General features: G+C 42.5%; 1 protein-coding gene across 1 annotated transcript in view; it reads right to left on the bottom strand.

Moving 5' to 3' along the window:
- PDSS2 (decaprenyl diphosphate synthase subunit 2) overlaps positions 1–13,339 on the bottom strand; it is a 259,946-nt gene extending 246,607 nt beyond the window's left edge. Inside the window, exon 1 of the mRNA XM_052645841.1 lies at positions 12,837–13,339. Coding sequence (XP_052501801.1) covers positions 12,837–13,117 — 281 coding nt within the window. The 5' untranslated portion in view covers positions 13,118–13,339. The remainder of the gene's footprint in view (positions 1–12,836) is intronic.
- Between the last annotated feature and the right edge of the window lie 6,649 nt (positions 13,340–19,988).

Raw genomic sequence — 19,988 nt, 5'->3', positions numbered from 1 at the left:
GCTGAATGGCCCACTGACGGCTGCTCACTGACAGTTGGCTGCTCATGGGAGGGGCCTACTGTGGTGTCAACCAACGGCTGAGCAGGACAACCAACAGTCACTCATTGACAGTTGGTAGCTTGTGGGAGGGGTCCAGGTAACAGCACACAGCAAGGGATGTGTGCTAAGAGCTGCACTGGCCACGTGCTATTACAAAGCTAAATTGCAACGCCCAGTATGAAAATGGTTCTGACTGTATGGGGCGGATCTTGGAATAAGGAAAACCCATGGGCAAGACAGGCTTCCAAGTGGAGCTAGTGGTAAAGAACCTGCCTGTCAATGCAGGAGATGTAAGAGATGTGGGTTCAATCCCTGGGTTGGGAAGATCCCCTGGAGGAAGAAATGGCAACACACTCCAGTATTTTTTGCCTGGAGAATCCATGGACAGAGCAGCCTGAGAGGCTACAGCCCATAGCGTTGCAAAGAGTTGGACACGTCTCTAGTGACTTAGCACACATGCATGGGAAAGATGCTATCCTCTCACCACTGTTCTTTATTCAAACTATATGAAACTTTTATTCATTTAACATACTGCTTTTACCGGGTCTCCTGACTGGGCCCAGAAGACTCTTTCTGTAAAAGAGCAGGATAAGCCCAGCCCTTAGCAGGCACCCATTGCTGTGCCTCATTAGGAACACCCCGTTACTAGGCAACAGGTCTTGCTCAACCACTGGTCGGTCCTCAGGGCCCTGCCCACAAGCAAACACCTGTCCATGAGCAACTGTTGGTTGTCCTGCTCAGCTACTGGTCAGTGCCACAGTAGGCCCTGCCCACAAGTAACTGTCAATGAGGGATATTAGAGAAGTGATTCAGCCAACAGTCAGTGGTGTAACGGTCATCAGGTAGAGAGTGAGGTAAAAGGAAGATTTAGGCCTTCTCCTGGAGGCCCTCCAGCTCACCCAACCTTGGGTCAGTGGGTGAGCTGGAGGACCCAGGGAACAGATTGGGGACTACATCCTGCAGGGTCCAGAGCCCTGATTAAGGCCCTTGACTGTCTTAGCCCAGGCCTTGAGGCAACAGTGAACCTCTCCCCCATCCCTGTCTCTGAGACATAATAGCAGCAGTTGTCTGCCTGGGTTGCAGGCCACGAGACCTGGTCTCCCTGACTTGGGGAGCCTGAGGAGACTGAGGGCCAGTGGGGCTGGGTGCCTGGCTCCCTTAGAGATGACACCTAGGCAAGGTGTGGGAGCCTGGCTATGGATGGGCGGTATCTGGGGACTTGGCCCTGAGAGAGCTGCCAACTGAGATCTGCTCCTCTTAGCCAAGACTGGGACCTCAGAGAATGAAAGCTGTGCCTTGAACCTTGCCCTTTTTTATCGAGACAGAGAATAACATTCGCTTGGTAGAGATTTCAAGACAACATCGTTACCTGACCTCAAGAGCAAAGGATCTGGCACCAAGTCTGCAACAACTAACCACGCCCATCTCTCACCTTTTGCTTTTAAAGGGACTTGCTGAAAGCTTTCACTAACCTTGGGGTTCTTAGGGCATGAGACACCCATCACCTCTCTCTAGGAACCTGTGATAAAACCTTTCTCTGTTCCAAACTCTAATGTTTTTGTATTGATTGGCTTCACTGTGCGTCAGGCACACAGACTTGCAATTCGGTAACATCTTCACTCTTGACACAAGAAAAAGATTAGTGAAGGGTATCCCACAATCATTACTAATCACTTAAGTGGCTTCTAGAAAGGGCTAAGGATTTAGGCAGGAGAGACTACAAATGAAATGGACTCCCTGGACTCAGAAAGTGATGGTAGTAGCCCAGGAAAGGTTGGATCTAGTGGAAGTAGTTAACTGCCAGAAGCAAAGGGGGCATGGTGACTCTTAGAGGCAGCAAGGTGGATATTGGGAATACTAGGTAATTCTCAGGTTTTGTTGTGATAGGCAGAAATCCCTGTCTATATTTAATTGATCAGACCCAAGAATTCAAACCAACAGCCATCCCACTAAGATCTGTTTTGATTTAAATAATCAAAAACAAATAACTCCAGGTCTAGTGAACAGAGACCTATCTGAGGCCTACTATCTGACCTATAGGTCAGACCTATATCTGACCTACTATAGACAGTCCCGGCCTCTCAGTCAAATCTAAGACCCTCGGTTCTTGGATAAGAGGCCAAATCCCTTCGCAAAGATTTTTTTGCCCAAATGCATCTCTGGTCATTACCCAGATAATAGAGAGTTGGCAAAAGGAAAATACCCAATCCTCTTGAGGATTTTTACCTACTAGCTCTGAGCTAACATTAATTAGTAGGCATTAAGAATACTTCCTGGTCCCATTACTAAGGCATAATTTTTCTGGGTTCTCTAGAGTGTCCAGCTGATCCAAGAGTTCTTTCCACACTGTCCAGTCAATGTCTCCCAGTTCCCCAAGAACTCTGAGAGTTATGCAGCTTTACAGCGCTCCAGCCTCAGCGAGCTTCCTCCTGTGTGTGTGCTGCTCGGTTTTCAGCAACAGACTCAAGTGGGCACCTGAGATTTCTGGAGCCCTTCTGCGCATGCTCTCTCCTCTTCTGCATTCTGTCCCACATTTCCAGCTGCCTCAGCCTCCCCCAAATCTGATCCATCTCTTCAATTCAGCAGTGCCAGCATCCTCTGCTGAAGTTTCCTCTCTCTGTGCTGCTGTTTGGAATGCACCTCTCAGCAGAAAGTTACAGTGATCCTAGTCTCACCTCATTTGTTTTCTCACTCACAGGGATCACAAGCTTGTGCTCCCTGTACCCTAAGCAGAATACAGTTGTTCATATTTTTATCCAGTTTCCTACTTGTTTGCAGCATGTTATCCTATCTTAGAAGAAGCAGACATTTCCAATCTATTCTTTTTGCCTCATCCATCAACATGCCTGTACACATGTTCAGCGTATACCTAACTACTACTTTCCTACACTTTGCTAGGCAACTTCTCATGTCTTTTTTTCCCCCAGCCTTAGTTATTTCCTTCTCATCCAACATGTCCCAACTCATATGTCACCTCAACTTTGGAAGTCTTCAGTTTTCTCTAGAGATTTTTTTTCCCTCTGCATATTGCTCATACATACTACAGAATTTATCTCAATATCCTCTATCTGCATGCCTCCCAACTAAACAAACTTTCTAATAATAAGCATAACTGCTAAAATGTGACTACTTTTTATGTTCCAAGTACTCTTCTATATTTGCCCATTTACTCTTCATAAAACTCTAAGATATATTAATATGTACCATTATTATTCTCATTTTACAAATGAGGAAACTAAGGCACAGAGAGGTTAAGTAAACCTCCTGAGATCCCATACCTTGGTAGGGGCAGAGTCAGGATAGTCTGATTTCAGAGCTCATGCTCACTATACTGCCTCTCATGAATTCCTGAAGGGCAGCAACTATGTCTTATTCTTGTTTGTATATCCATGCCAAGAGCACCTCAAATATTTGTGGAATGAATTAAAATTTATAATTTTCTCCAAGTCATCCAAGAAAAAGTCCTTCATAAGTAAGGTAGGCTTTCAGTACAGTAATTACAGAACTGAGTCTAGAAAGGGTCTTTCATAAACATGGAAGAGACTAAAATTAAATATACAATAATAAATTCAAAGAACTCTGGAGAATTTTACCATGCAGAAAAGACTAATAAGGTTTTTTAGGTAATAAGAAACTGCAGTAAACTCAGGAACAAAAAGTCTCTACCAAGGTATCAACACCCTCTAAGAGAGGGACTAAATGTCATATTTTGTCTCCATTAGAGGCATACCAAATTGATCCCATCTATCTAAACCTGAAATACATAGTTTTCTCAAGGCAACAGTAAAAAGACAAAATATTTAGACAAAAATTTTATCCTAAGAGTCAAATCTGTCAAGGGTAATCAATGAAAACAAAGCCATATTGCACAATGGAATCAGCTATGTTAAACAACAAAAATTTAACCAATTCTACATGAAAAAAAATATTATTCATTACCTTTCAAACAATTAAGTGTCATCCATGTTTATTAAAAGCTTTAAGTTCTTGACAACAGATAGTATATGCAGTGAATTCATAAAAGCTAGAAGTACTCAAAAATAATACGATTTATGGAAATTTAAATGATTAAAAATAAAAATATAGGGCTTCCCCGATGGCTCAGCGGTAAAGAATCCAACTGCCAATGCAGGAGACATGGGTTCGATCCCAGATCCCTCATGCCTTGGAGCAACTAAGCTCGTGCGCCACAACTACTGAGCCTGTGCCCCAGAGCCCGGGAGCTGCAACTCCTGAGCCCACGTGACCTACAGCCCATGCTCTGCAACAAGAGAAGCCACCGCAATGAGAAGTCCAGGCACTGCAACTACAGAATAGCCCCTGCTCAGCACAGCTAGGGAAAAACCTGTGAGCAATGAAGACCCAGCACAGCCAAAAATTAAATAAATATTAAACAATTTTAAATAAATATATGAAAATGTGTATTTTGCACAAATGGATAATTACATTTAGTTCCCTGGTGGTTCAGCGGTAAAGAATCCGCCTGCCATGCAAGAGATGTGGGTTTGATCCCTGGGTTGGGAAGACCCCATGGAGAAAAGAAATGACAACTCACTCCAGTATTCTAGCCCAGATAACCCCAATCCATGGGGTCGCAAAAGAGTTGGACGTGACTGGGCGACTAAGCAACAACAACAGCAAGATGGCAACGGCCATGGGGTGCAGGCAATACTGGGAGAAGATGGAGACTGATACACCGTCATGACCTTCAGCCTCTCCCACATGACTCATCCACACACATACCTGGACTTCTCCTCCACCCTGCATACCACTGTCTGGCTTGGACAGGTCCACTATCTCATCCAAAGTCCCTGAAACTGAATGTCTTTCAAAATTCAACATTTTTCTGCGTTTACAAAGGTGCAATTCACCTAGCACTCCAGAATAATCTGTGGCAGCACCCTGGAATCAAACAAATTTATATTTCTGTAGCAAAATGCAAGAATATTCACATTAAGTTGGATAAAGAAAGACTATGAATGATCTCACGTCAGTTCAGGTCAGATTTATGAGTCTAAGAAAATATTTTTTTCCCTGACCTTTCAGGATTTTTAAACAGTAGGAAAAGGATGATAAATTTGTATTACATACTGCATTCAATCTACTCATCATTACCTGTCTGAGAAGTGACGACAGCTCCCTTAGCTACCGGGCTCAGTTACAATACCAATTTCCACTAGGCAGAATTGGCAACACCTTTGGAAATCATTTAGTCAAACTTCTTATTTCATTGCATAGGAAATTAAAGCCCAGAGATGGAATAACTTACTTAAGGTCACACTGTTGACACCTACTGACAGAGATGAAGCTAAAACATACATGTAAGCTTCCTGTCCTGCAGGTTACTTACTGTTTGTTCATTTGTTCATCCATCCATCCATCCATTCATTCTCTGTTAGAGGTGATTTTTTTTTTAGCTTTTCAAAATAACAAAATAATTATAGACTCACAGAAAGACGTAAAAATAGTACAGTCTTCACTAGGTATCCAGAGAGGGACTGGTTACAGGACCTCAAAATTTGTGTTGCTCAGGTCTCTTATATAAAATGGTGTAGTATTTACATATAACCTATGCACATCCTCTAGTTTACATTAAATCATCTCCAGATTACTTACAATACCTAATACCATGGAAATATTATGCAAATAGTAGTTGATACAATGTATGTTATATCAAAAGTTGCCTGGCTTAGCCAATTCAAGTTTTGTTTTCTGGAAATTGCTGGAATTTCTTCCCCCAAATATTCTTGATCCATGGTTGGCTGAATCCACATGCATGCGGAACTCGTGGATATAAAGTCCTTATGTATCTTTCACCCAGCTTCCTTCCATACACAACTGTAGGATAATACCAAAACTAAAAATTAACACTGGGACTTTCCTGGTAGTCCAGTGGTAAAGAGTCTGCCTGCCAATGTAGGGAACAGGGGTTCAATCCATGGTACGGAAATATTCCACTAAGCCTGTGAGCCCCAACTACTGAGCCCATGCACCACAACTACTGAAGCCTGCACACCCTAGAGCATGTGTGCTACAAGAGGGAAAACCACCACAATGAGAAGCCTACATGCTCACTGCAACTAGAGAGCAGACTCTGCACAACGCAACTAGAAAAAACCTGCAACAGCAACAAAGATCCAGTGCAGCCAAAAATAAATAAATAAAATTAAAAAAAATAACAGTATATTATTGTTAACAAAACTACAGGCCTTATTCCATTTTTGGCACTTTTTAAAAACCTGCATTCATTTGTGTGCTGGTATATATAGTTTGAAGAACTGACACTTTCGAATTCTGGTGCTAAGAGTCCCTTGGACTGAAAGGAGACCAAACCAGTTAATCCTAAAGGAAATCAATGCTGAATATTCATTGGAAAGACTGGTGCTGAAGCTGAAGCTCCAATACTTCCACCACCTGATGAAAAGAGCCTACTCACTGGAAAAGACCCTGATGATGGGAAAGGCTGAAGGCAAAAGGAGAAAAGGGTGGCAAAAGATGAGATGGTTAGATAGCATCATCAACTCAATGGACACTGAATTTGAGCAAACTCTGGGAGATAGTAAAGGACAGAGGAGACTGGTGTGCTGCAGATCACGGGGTCGCAAAGACCTGGATGTGACCTAGCGACTGAACAACAACACCATAAGGATGTTCCAAGGCTTCCCAGGTAGCTCAATGGTTAAAAAAATCCACCTGCAATGCAGGAGACCTGGATTCCATCTCTGGGTCAGGAAGATTCTCTAGAGAAGGAAATGGCAACCTAATCCAGTATTCTTGCCTGGGAAATCCCATGAACAGAGGAGTCTGGAGGGCTATAGTCCATGGGGTCACAAAGAGTTGGAAACAACCTAGCAAATAAACAACAACTATTCCATTGTATGGATGCACCACAGTTTGTTCAGCCATTCACCCTTCAGTGAGGTATGGGTTGTTTCCAGTTCTTAGCTGTCACAAATAAGGCTGCTATAAGCATTCCTGTATAGGTTTTGATGTGAGTGTTTATTTCTCTGGAATAAATGCTCAAGTGTGATTACTGGGTTGTATGTTATATGTATGTTTAATTTAATAAAAAAACTGCCAAACTGTATTCCAGAGTCAGTTCAGTCCTGTCACTCAGTCGTGTCAGACTCTTTGCGACCCCATGAATTGCAGCACACCAGGCCTCCCTGTCCACCACCAACTCCCGGAGTTTACCCAAACTCACGTCCATTGAGGCAGTGATGCCATTCAACCATCTCATCCTCTGTTGTCCCCTTCTCCTCCTGCCCTCAATCTTTCCCAGCATCCCAGTCTTTTCAAATGAGTCAGCTCTCCGCATCAGGTGGCCAAAGTATTGAAGTTTCAGATTCAACATCAGTCCTTCCAATGAACACCCAAGACTGATCTCCTTTAGAATGGACTGGCTGGATCTCCTTGCAGTCCAAGGCACTCTCAAGTCTTCTCCAACACCACAGTTCAAAAGCATCAATTCTTCGGGGCTCAGCTTTCTTTATAGTCCAACCCTCACATCCATACATGACTACTGGACAAACCATAGCCTTGACTAGACGGACCTTTGTTGGCAACGTAATGTCTCTGCTTTTTAAATATGCTGTCTAGGTTGGTCATAACTTTCCTTCCAAGGAGCAACCATATTTTAATTTCATGGCTGCAATCACCATCTGCAGTGATTTTGGAGCCCCCAAAATAAAGTCTGACACTGTTTCCACTGTTTCCCCATCTATCTGCCATGAGGACAAGATGCCATGATCTTAGTTTTCAAATGTTGAGCTTTAAGCCAATGTTTTCACTCTCCTCTTTCACTTTCATCAAGAGGCTTTTTAGTTCCTCTTCACTTTCTGCCATAAGGGTGGTGTCATCTGCATATCTGAGGTTATTGATATTTCTCCTGGCAATCTTGATCCCAGCTTGTGATTCTTCTAGCCCAGCGTTTCTCATGATGTACTCTGCATGTAAGTTAAATAAGCAGGGTGACAGTAGACAGCCTTGACGTACTCTTTTTCCTATTTGGAACCAATCTGTTGTTCCATGTCCAGTTCTAACCGTTGCTTCCTGACCTACATACAGGTTTCTCAAGAGGCAAGTCAGGTATTCCAGAGTGGCTGTAACGTTTTTACATTCCCATCAGCAATGTTCAAACTGTGGTGGTGGAGAAGACTTTTGAGAGTCCCTTAGACTGCAAGGAGATCAAACCAGTCAATGCTAAAGGAAATCAACCCTGAATATTCACTGGTTGAATACTGAAGGACCAATGCTGAAGTTGAAGCTCCAATACTCTGGCCACCTGATGTGAAGAACTGATTCATTGGAAAAGACCCTGATGCTGGAAAGGGCTTCCCTGATGGGTCAGTTGGTAAACAATCTGCCTGCAATGCAGGAGATCCTGGTTCAATTCCTGGGTCGGGAAGATCTGCTGGAGAAGGGATAGGCTACCCACTCCAGTACTCTTGGACTTCCCTTGTGGCTCAGCTGGTAAAGAATCCACCTGAAATACCGGAGACCTGGGTTTGATCCACTTCAGTATTCTTGCCTAGAGAATTCCATGGCCTGTATAGTCCATGGGTCACAAAGAGTCAGACACAGCTGAGTGACTTTCACTTTCACTTTTCACTCTGATGCTGCAAAAGACTGAAGGCAGGAGGAGAAGGGGGTGACAGAGGATGAGATGATTAGATGGTATCACTGACTCAATGAACATGAGTTTGAGCAAACTCCAGGAGATGGTGAAGGACAGGGAAGCCTGGTATGCTGCAGTCCATGGGGTCGCAAAGACTTGGACATGACTGAGTGACTAAACTATTTCAAGTTTCTATTTCAACTATTTTAGCTGAGCTATTTCAAGCCCCAAAAGATGATGCTGTTAAAGTGCTACACTCAATATGCCAACAAATTTGGAAAACTCAGCAGTGGCCACAGGATTGGAAAAGGTCAGTTTTCACTCCAATCCCAAAGAAAGGCAATGCCAAACAACGTTCAAACTATGGAACAATTGCACTCATCTCACACGTTAGCAAAGTAATGCTCAAAATTCTCCAAGTCAGGCTTCAACAGTACGTGAACCAAGAACTTCCAGATGTTCAAGCTGGATTTAGAAAAGGCAGAGCAATCAGAGATCAAATTGCCAACATCTGCTGGATCATCGAAAAAGCAAGAAAGTTCCAGAAAACATCTATTTCTGCTTTATTGACTATGCCAAAGCCTTCGACTTGCGTGGATCACAACTAACTGTGGAAAATTCTTCAAGAGATGGGAATTCCAGACCATCTGACCTGCCTCCTGAGAAATCTGTATGCAGGTCAAGAAGCAACAGTTAGAACTGGACATGGAACAACAGACTGGTTCCAAATCAGGAAAGGAGTACATCAAGGCTGTCTACTGTCACCCTGCTTATTTAACTTATATACAGAGTACATCATGCGAAATGTTGGGCTAGATGAAGCACAAGCTGGAATCAAGATTGCCAGGAGAAATATCAATAACCTCAGATATGCAGATGACACCACCCTTATGGCAGAAAGTGAAGAAGAACTAAAGAGCCTCTTGATGAAAGTGAAAGAGGTGAGTGAGAAAGTTAAAACTCAACAGTCAGAAAACTAAGATTTTAAATTTAATCTCACTTCTCAATTAAACTGTTATAAAATTAAGTTCTAGGCTCTTTCCCTTCTTGATGAGATAGCTTACGTAAAGAAAGAAAAGGTAGTGAATAATGAATTATGGTGATTTCCTTCTTTTCTCCTCTTGTTTGCCAAAAAATGTCACTGTACATCTAAATTTTAGGGCTATCAGGTATGATTCATCCATAATACACTATGTTTTTCTACCCAAAAAGTAAAATGACCCAAGGGATCAGAATATCAATATAAGTAAATAATGGAATCTCAAAATGTAAAACGGAACTAAGTAAAAGAATTTACCAAACCTAATTTTTTATGGTCTTCTATATTAACTATATGGGGTCTTTGTGTCCTTTGGCTAGCATACTGAGACACTCTGTCTTAATTATCAATGCTTTGCCAACAAGATTTCAACAAAGTAAGGTGCAGCATGTGAAACAATACAGCTACCTATTCCATGTTTTTAGCTATAATTTACAATAACCACAGTCTGCCTACCCTATGGATCAAATGCTTGCTTCTTTGCTGAAATAGATGTATACATGATCACCTCCCCGAAAGTTTTTTGTTCACTGACTGCCTGTGAGTTTAGACTGTTAAAAGAATTTAAACATGTAACGAAACTACATACAGATTAACTCCTTCTTTTCTTACAAAATAAAGTAATCCACATATGTTACTATGGCTTTGCTGAAACTTTCTCCAATTCTTTCACTGTATTAGATCAGGGACAGGCAGGCAGGGGAGGCTACAATCGGGAAAGTTTCAGACCTTTCATTTAGAGTGTCTCTGGTGGTCTCAGAAGGAGTCTTCTCTAAGACCCCAATTGATACTCTGACAAGTAGATGAACTGCAATTCTCAGAATATGCACATTACTAAGGCTTTTTCTAGTTCTCCCCTTTTCATGTCAATGCTTTAGAACAGACACTACAATATGCATGTGCACAATGCAATATGTAGTCCAAGGGGATTAGATTCAGAAACCCCCCTGGATATCAAAATCTAAGGATCCTCAAGTCTCTCACAATGTCTGTGTATAATCCAAGGCACATCCTCCCCTATGCTTTAAATCATCTCTAGATTACTTACAATGCCAATTCTAAGTAAATGGTTGTATACAATATCAGTGCTATAAAAATAGTTCCTGGTGCACAGCAAACTCAAGTTTTGTTTCAGGGGGACTTTCTGAAATATCCCCCCTGAATATTTTCAACCTACAACTGGTTCAATCTGTGGTTGTGAACTCACGGATCTGGAGGGCTCACTGTACTACCACATCCTCCACCACTAACACTACCATATTCCCATCACATACAGAGAAACCCACTATTCGATTGGCAAAAAATAAGACATTTCATGGTTCATGTGTTGTGAGAACACAGAGTAACTTGAACTCAGACACTGCTAGTAAGAATGTAAACTGGTATAACCACTTTGGAAAACAATTTGTTATTATCTCCTAAAGCTGACCATGTGTACACACTCCTTTATTCTCTCAAGACAAGTACGCCAGAAGACACATTCAGGATATTCACAGCAGTACTTTTCATAACACCACAAACTGCAAACAACCCAAATGCTGATCGAAAGAAGACTATGGTATTTACATAGTAGAATCTCACACATCAGTGAAAAACTAGCGAAGTATAGTTAACACAACGGGGATAAATCTTAGAAACAATGACAAATTTAAAAAGCAAGTCACAAAGGACTACATGCAATAAAGTACAATATTTGTAAAATTTAAAAATGAGTATTATTAAACACACTACTATTAAAGAAAACTCCCATGCAACTTTAAAAAGGAAAAATAAACACAATTCAGTTCAGTGGGGAATCAGGGAGATAAACCAGTGAATAGAGACAGCTTCAACAGGATTGATCAAAGTTATATTTCTTCAACTGGGTGGTAAGCTCATTCCTCTATTAAGCTTTAAAAGATACATGTTGTGTGTTCTGAGTGTGTACCATCTAGAATCTCTGGAGATTTCAGCTTCAAAACAAGTTTAACCTACTCATAAAATGACATTCCTGATAACTGGGAATGATGCCCAAGAAATAAAATCTCTCTACAACTGCTATTCGGTATTGCTATTTGGTAACTTTTATAGCAACAGAGAAATAGCAGATGTCTCATAAAAAATTAAAGCAAGAGAAAAGGAAGTAAGGGTAGCTATAAAAGAGCAATATGAGAGATCCCTGTAGTGATGGAAATGTATCAGTGTCAACATCCTGCTTGTGGGACAAAACTGCAAAGGATACATTGGACCTCTCTATAGTATTTCTTTCAACTGCGTGTGAACCTACAATTATTTCAAAAGTTTGTGCTTTTTCTTTAAGAAAACATTTAAGAAAAATGATAATTTTGTCCAAGATTTCTCCACAATGGTACTACTGACATTTTAGTGTACCTAATTCTTCACAGTAGGGAGTTGCCCTGGGCACTGCAGGGTGTTTAATAACATCTCTGGCCTCTTATCTATTAAACACCAGTAGCACACCGCAGTTGTAACATTTCCATACATTGCCAAATGTTCCCTAGGGGACAAGTAAGTTGCTTATTGTACTAGAGTTATGTAAAGAATATTCCTTTGCTGAGGAAATACTTAGAAATACTTTTTAAAAATGGAACCAAAAGTTGTGGTCCTTCAAGTCCTAAAAGCAGGTTTCACAGTAGCAGTCCAGCATAAAGTGATAAAAATCCCAAGGGAAAATGAATACTGACTGGATAAATTCCTGCTTCAAGCCTGAGACAAAAGTTGCAAATGACTGCCTAACTTTTGACCTATCTCCCCCCAACCCATTCTTTCTAGAGGTGACTTCCTGAATAATGCAGAACCGAAAATAAAACTATCCCACTTTTAAAAGACCATTTCTAGGAAGCGACTCAAACCCACATCCCTACTCGATGTTTCCACAAATCACCGAGGCAACTTCGCCTTCAATAGCTAAGAAGCGAAAACGCGGAAATCGCACGTGTTCTCATTCTTACATCGCAAATCTTAATAAAAGTATGTTAAGGTGAGTGGACTAAGACACAATACCGAATGTCTAGGAAGGCTGAGGAAACTAAGTAAAAAGAAATAAACAGGCAGTCAGTCTGAGAGAGGCTGGAAAATTGTATCCGCCAGGAAAAAGGACTAGAGTGGGTGAGAGTATGTCAGGGAGAAGGTGTAGCTCACCTGGCTGTGGTAAGCAGAGGGTGCTGAGTCCCCACCAGCTTCCGCACCTGCATAGCGATGTTGCTGAGCTCGTCGCTCAGCAGGCAACGGAGGCTCATGAAGGAGGTGGGGTAGCCCACGATCTTCTCCGCCTCTGACACCACTTGGCTCCACTGGGCCGGGGACCTGGAGGACTGACCACGCCAGGAGATCACCGAGGAGATGGTATCGAGGGGGCCACGCAGGGGACCCGAGGCCCCAAGATAACGGGGCAAGCGCAAAAGCAGCTGCCGAAGGCTCATAGTTTAAGTCTGAGGGTTTCAGGGACTTGAGGGTGTCCGGAGGTGGCGCGGGGAACAAGCCAGGGACAGATGAGGAACTTGCGGGAACTAGAAAAAAGCGGCGATTCTTGACCCTCAAGAGGAGGGTGGGTTTTTGGAGTCGTGACCAGAAACGAACTTTAACTGCAGATCCCGCAGTCTGGGTTAGACACACAACACCCTCAACCCAGCACTGCCCACGTCCATCTATGGTAGAAACCACAGCCGCTGCCTAAATGGGGAACGCCATATTAGAGGAGTGAAATACGACTTGCCGTAAACACGGAGGCGGGCTGTTCTGCGGCAAAGAATTTTCCCTACTTTGCGGCGCAGCCCGGACTCCCCGAAGGGGCGGGGCTCTGGAGGTGATCCCGGGAAGGCGGGGTAGGGTGCAAACCTCAGCTCCTCCCACCTCTTCCTGGCCTGTCAGGGCAGAGGGTGACAGAGATGGGCGAGCGGTGTCCCAGCCCCTGGAGTTTGGGCAGAGTCCGATTCATCGTAGGATACCCAGTGCCCACCACGGAGTAGGCACGCATAAATATGTGTTCTGAACCAGGGTCGGTGTCTGCTAAGTGTCTTTTGCTGGCCCCCAGCCCTTCCGGGGGAAAGGGATGGAGCAGAGGCGCCAGTTCCTCTGGGAGGCTATCCTGCCAGACTCTGGCAGTGGTAGTGAACGGGCGTGAGGGCATTCTCTCATATCATCTGTGCCCAACCTATGAAATGTGGCCCGGCCTCGCAGAAAGGGTGTTTTTTTGTGTTTTATTTCCCCAGGGTCTGTCCTGGGTCCTTGCTTCTGGCTCCTCACTGAGCCTTGGGTTCCCCTGTGTGCAGCTCAGGCAGAACCAGCTGTGCCTCCTGAAAGGGTGCAGACAGGCACTTCTAGAAGGATGTGCCCCGTCACCATGGAGGATCTGATACAGAGCAGAGCCCTGTGGGATTCCTGGGCACAAAGCCTTTGTGTCCCCCCATTTTTTTAAAATTATAGGAAACAGTTTTCCTTCATAGGAAACATTATTGCAAAGCTAGTGGAGGTGATGGAATTCCAGCTGAGCTAATTCAAATCGTAAAAGATGATTCTGTTGAAGTGCTGCACTCAATATGTCAACAAATTTGGAAAACTCAGCGGTGGCCACAGGACTGGAAAAAGTCAGATTTCATTTCAACCCCAAAGAAAGGCAATGCCAAAGAATATTCAAACTACTGTACAATTGCGCTCATTTCACATGCTAGCAAGGTCTTGCTCAAAATCCTTCAAGCTAGTCTTCAGCAGTACATGAACTGAGAAATTCCAGATGTACAACCTGGATTTAGAAAAGGCAGAGGAACCAGAGATCAAATTGCCAACATCCGCTGGATCATAGATAAAGCAAGGGAATTCCAGAAAAACATCTGCTTCATTGACTATGCTAAAGCCTTTGACTGTGTGGATCAAACTGTGGAAAATTCTTAAGAGATAGGAATATCAGACCACCTTACTTGCCTCCTGAGAAGCCTGTGTGCAGATCAAGAAGTTCCAGTTAGAACCAGACATGGCACAACGCACTAGTTCAAAATTGGGAAAGGATTATGTCGAGGCTATATATTGTCACTCTGCATAATTAACTTATATGCAGAGTACATCATGTGAAATGCCAGGCTGGATAAAGCACAAACTGGAATGAAGATTGCCAGGAGAAATATCAACCTCAGATATGCAGATGATACCATTCTAATGGCAGAAAGCGAAGAGGAGCTAAAGAACCTCTTGATGAGGGTTAAAGAGGAGAGTGAAAAATCTGGCTTAAAACTTAACATTCAAAAAATTAAGGTCATAGCATCCAATCCCATCACTCCATGGCAAATAGATGGGGAAACAATGGAAATAGTGACAGATTTTATTTTCTTGGGCTCCAAAATCACTGCAGATGGTGATTGCAGTCATGAAATTAAAAGACACTTGCTCCTTGGAAGAAAAGCTATGACAAAACTAGAGAGCATATTAAAAAGGAGACATCACTTCACTGACAAAGGCCCATATAGTTAAAGCTATGGTTTTTTCCAGTAGTCACGTACGGATGGGAGAGTTGGACTATAAAGAAGGCTGAATGCTGAAGAATTGATGCTTTTAAATTGTGATGCGGGAGAAGACTCTTGTGATGCGGGAATCCCTTGGACAGGAGGGAGATCCAACCAGTCAGTCAATTCTAAAGGAAATCAACCCTGAATATTCATTGGAAGGACTGATACTAAAGCTGAAGCTCCGATTCTTTGGCCACCTGATGCAAAGAGCCGACTCACTGGAAAAGAACCTGATGCTGGGGAAAGTGAAGGGCAGGAGGAAAAGGAGCAACAGAGGATGAAATGGATGGATGGCATTCCCTGGTAGCTTAGTTGGTAAAGAATCTGCCTGCAGTGCAGGAGACCCAGGCTCAGTCCCTGGGACGGGAAGATCCCGTGGAGAAGGAAATGGCAAACCACTCCAGTATTCTTGCCTGGAAAATCCCATGGACAGAGAAGCCTGGCCAGCTACAGTAGATGGGATTGCAAGAGTCAGACAGGACTTAATGACTCAACCACCACCACCACCAGGAGATAGTGAAGGGCAGGAAAGTCTGACGTGCTGCAGCCCATGGGGTCAAAAGGAGTCAGACACAACTCAACAACAACCAAGACCTTCCCGGAGCTCCAATGTGCAGATTTAAGTAGCTGTTAATTAGGGAAGGGAAGGAATACAAAACTAGGGAGAAACAGTCAAGAGCAGCCTTGGGGCAAGGTCCTGTTTCCCCATCAATGGATACACATAACAGTATCTTAGAGCTATTTTGCAGACACTGAAACCCCCTCCAGGTGGGAGAAGTTAAAGATTAAGAATGGTATGCTGCCCCCAAGCATGTAGATGACCAGTTGGACCTGAAGATTGTTGATGCTGACTCCTACTCACCTCACCACCAACCCATCAGAAGAATGTCCACAAACTGATCACACCCTCTTTGAATATTTACAATAAAACGTCCCACTATCTTCTCCAAGTTGGGACACATGGTTTTGAGGGCATTTGCCCTCTGTGGCCCCTCTTTTGCCTGGCAAAGTAATGGAGCTATCCTTTTCTACTTCACTCAGAACTCTGTCTCTGAGATTCAATTCAGCACCGATGTAAAGAAAAGCTGAACTTTCCCCATCAGATCCATAATTATCATCTATTCTAGCGCTTTCATTTACAGCTCATGTATTAGCTCATTTAATCCTCAAATCAACCCCATTAAGTAAATAATATTGGCATTCTCTGTGTTTCATATGAGGAAACTTAGGCACAGCCAAGTAGTGTAAATTGCCTAAGGCCACACTAAGCAGGATACTATACCCAGACGATCTGGTTTCTGGATCCATGCTCTTAGTCATAACATTACTGTATAAGTAACAGGTTACCAACCACTCTTCTCACTCCGTCAATGTAGTTCTATAATGCTGCTGCTGCTGCTAAGTCACTTCAGTCGTGTCCGACTCTCTGCAATCCCATAGACGGCAGCCCACCAGGCTCCCCCGTCCCTGGGATCCTCCAGGCAAGAATACTGGAGTCTATAGTGCTACCTATTCTTATATCAGGTATGCCTAGCATCCTACTCCTTCTCATCACCCAAGACAAGTATTAACAAACCGTTGTTAGTAATAACGATATATCACTGAATCTTACTCCCTAAAAAATAGCTTGTAAAATGCTCTTTAACTTTCAAAACCTTCTAAAATTCATGATTGATATTTTTAAAATTAGCATCATGCATAATACTGGGCAAGACTTGGGCTACATTAAAAAAAATTCAGACTTAAAATTGGGCAAATTAAAGAGTTATTATTTGCTTTGCACAAAAGATGCTTTTCTCTAAAAAGGTTTAGCCTCAGACTCCCTTTGAATGGCAAATTTCCCTTGTGATTTAAACATTTTATTTCCAAAAATTCATTTTAGGCATAACTTTTCAGGGGTACATTTTAGATAAATGCATTATGCTCAGAAGTATTAAAAACAGTCTATGCCCAGTAAATAAATAAGGCAAGCCAAAGTTCAAAAACAATTCCTGTGAAAGAGATAATAGCCTCCTGGCAATAAAATTTAGGTCTGTTCTAGATGAAAATAAATGTGGAGAGTGAGATACCTTACCATTTTCAAAAGGTCCAAAGTCTGAGCATCTGGGTTATCCAAGGTGAAAGAAGTCATGAAAAAATGAAGGGAGATAAAGACTGAATGTGATATATTGTGCACCTGAGGCTGTTTCCTCAGGATCATGGTACTTTAAGACTAACTTTTCATGCAATTTCCTTAATACCAATTCACAGCATGTACTTTAATTTCTCCACAGAAGACAAGTGCATTATTCTCTGGTCATACTCTATTAACCAAGTTTTTGATTATTCATGGGACTTTCAGTCCCATTTACTTTAAATAAATAGCACTTTTTTTTTTATTCTTACAGTTAAAAGGTTGCATTATACCTAATGATTATCAGTTTTTAGAAGATTAAAATGGTATTTGTTATTTAATCTTCCAGATAAATACATAACTCCTTAGAGTTTGAATAAGGAGATTTCTAAATTGCCACTGACTTTTGGAGGTGCAAAGAGAGGGAGTCTCTGTGACTCTGCCCTTCCCCTGCCACAGATCACAGTCATTTTGAGGATGTCTGTGAATATGTGCATAAAGAATACAGCAGGGTTCCTTACTTTGGCATTAACGACTTTTGGGACCCGGTAAAGCTTTGTTAGGGGAGGCAGGGGGCTGGGAGGTGAAGGCTATCCTGTGCATGGTAGATGTTCTGCAGCATTCTTCGCTTCTACTCACTAGATGTCAGGAGTGCCTCTCTCCAGGTTGTGACAACCAAATTTGTCCGAGGACCTGGCCAAATGTGACCTGGGGGACAAAATAGCCCATGAGAATATAGAGAAATGAGAGCTGGAAAAATTTCTATCCGTGACATTTACTCCTCCTACAAAGCAGCAAAAGAAGAGGTCCTGGGTGCATGCAGCCCTGCAGGCGAGAGAGTAGTCATGCCACAGTCTGTGGGAAGCACCCATACTCAGGGGTGTCTCCTCCTTGGCTTTGGGATTGTTCTGGAGACAGAAATCTGACAGAAGATGGCCACAGTTCCCCTTTCATCTTTCTCGGGATCCTGAACCTTGTAAAGTGCCGGTGGACTTCACTTCCTGTCCTCTCTGCATTCTCCTGACCTTAGAAAGAAGTGCTGTCATATTTGTTGTCCTTTACTTTGGCTGGAAACCCAAACCAGCTTTTGGAAATACAAGGTCTTAACACGGATGGTATGTGCTTTGGGCTTTGGCATTTCCATGATTAGGTGAGTGGAAATACATAGGGACACTCCTATTACCACTCCACATAGCCACCCTCCTGTTACCCTCAATACAATCACCTATTGTTTATGCTAACAGAGTTCTTCCAAAAGTAGATGAAAGCATGGCATATATCTTAGGGCAGAATAAAAAGAGGCAAGTAATCAGATTAGCAAAAATCCAAAAGTTTGACCACCTACTGGGTTGGCAGGCTGGAGAACAGAGATGGCACATATTGCGAGTAAGAATGTAAAACGCTGTGTAAACAGCACCTGTGGAAGGGAAATGATAATCCCTAGCAAAATTATATATACATTTAAATGCATGCATACTAAGTCGCTTCAGTCGTGTCCAACTCTTTGTGACCCTACGGACACACCTGCCGGGTTTCTCTATCCATGGGATTTCCTAGGCAAGAATACTAGAGTCGGTTCCCATGGAATCCTCCTCCAGGGGATCTTCCAGACCCAGGGATTGAACCTGTTTCTTAAGTCTCCTGCATTGGCAGGTGGGTTCTTCACCACTAGTGCCACCTGGGAAACCCATATATTTACATGAAAGTGAAAGTGAAGTCGCTCAGTTGAGTCCGACTCTTTGCGACCCTGTGGATTGTAGCCCACCAGGCTCCTCTGTCCATGGGATTCTCCCAGGCAAGGATACTGGAGTGGGTTGCCATTTCCTTCTCCAGGGGAATCTTCCTGACCCGGGGATCGAACCCAGGTCTCCTACATTGCAGACAGACGCTTTAATCTCTGAGCTACCAGGGAAGCCCATATATTTAATACTGTATATTCTGGAGACCACTCCACATCAGTGTAAAGAAATCATCTTTTTCAGAGTTGCATAGTGTGTTTCATTGTATGGATCTACCCCAGTTTATTCAACTAGTCCCTTACTTATGGTTATTTGGTTTGTTTCCAATCTTTTTTGTTGTTGTTGTTAAAGTTGTCTCCAATCTTTTGCTAACACAAATAATACTGCAGTGAATACGTTTGTGCATAAGTCACATATAAATGTGGTTCCTAAAACTTGAAAACAACTGAAGTAAATCACCTAACTGTATATTAAGTTGGTGGCATAATCACACCAAGTAAATTTTATTCATATAAAGTGACTTATGCACAAATGTATTCACTGCAATATTATTTGTGTTAGCAAAAGATTGGAAACAACAATAACAACAACAACAACAAAGACTGGAAACAAACCAAATAACCATAAGTAAGGGACTAGTTGAATAAACTGGGGTAGATCCATACAATGAAACACACTGTGCAACTCTGAAAAAGATAATCTCTTTACACTGATGTGGAGTGGTCTCCAGAATATACATCGGCTTTAGATAACAATAAAAACACAACCAAGGGGTAGAATAGTATAGTATACTTTTTTATAAGATAGGTGAACTACAAATATATATTGCATACATTTGGGATAGGGGAATACAGGTGGAGAAGACAGGTATGGAAGCAAACTACTCTGATGAATATACCTTGACTGTATAGTTCTGACTTTAGAATCATGTATATAGACTTTA

The sequence above is a fragment of the Budorcas taxicolor genome, chromosome 9, assembly GCF_023091745.1.
Source record: "Budorcas taxicolor isolate Tak-1 chromosome 9, Takin1.1, whole genome shotgun sequence".
NCBI classification, from domain to species: domain Eukaryota; kingdom Metazoa; phylum Chordata; class Mammalia; order Artiodactyla; family Bovidae; genus Budorcas; species Budorcas taxicolor.
The sequence above is the reverse complement of the archived record's forward strand: the minus strand, read 5'-3'. Positions and strand labels throughout refer to the sequence as shown.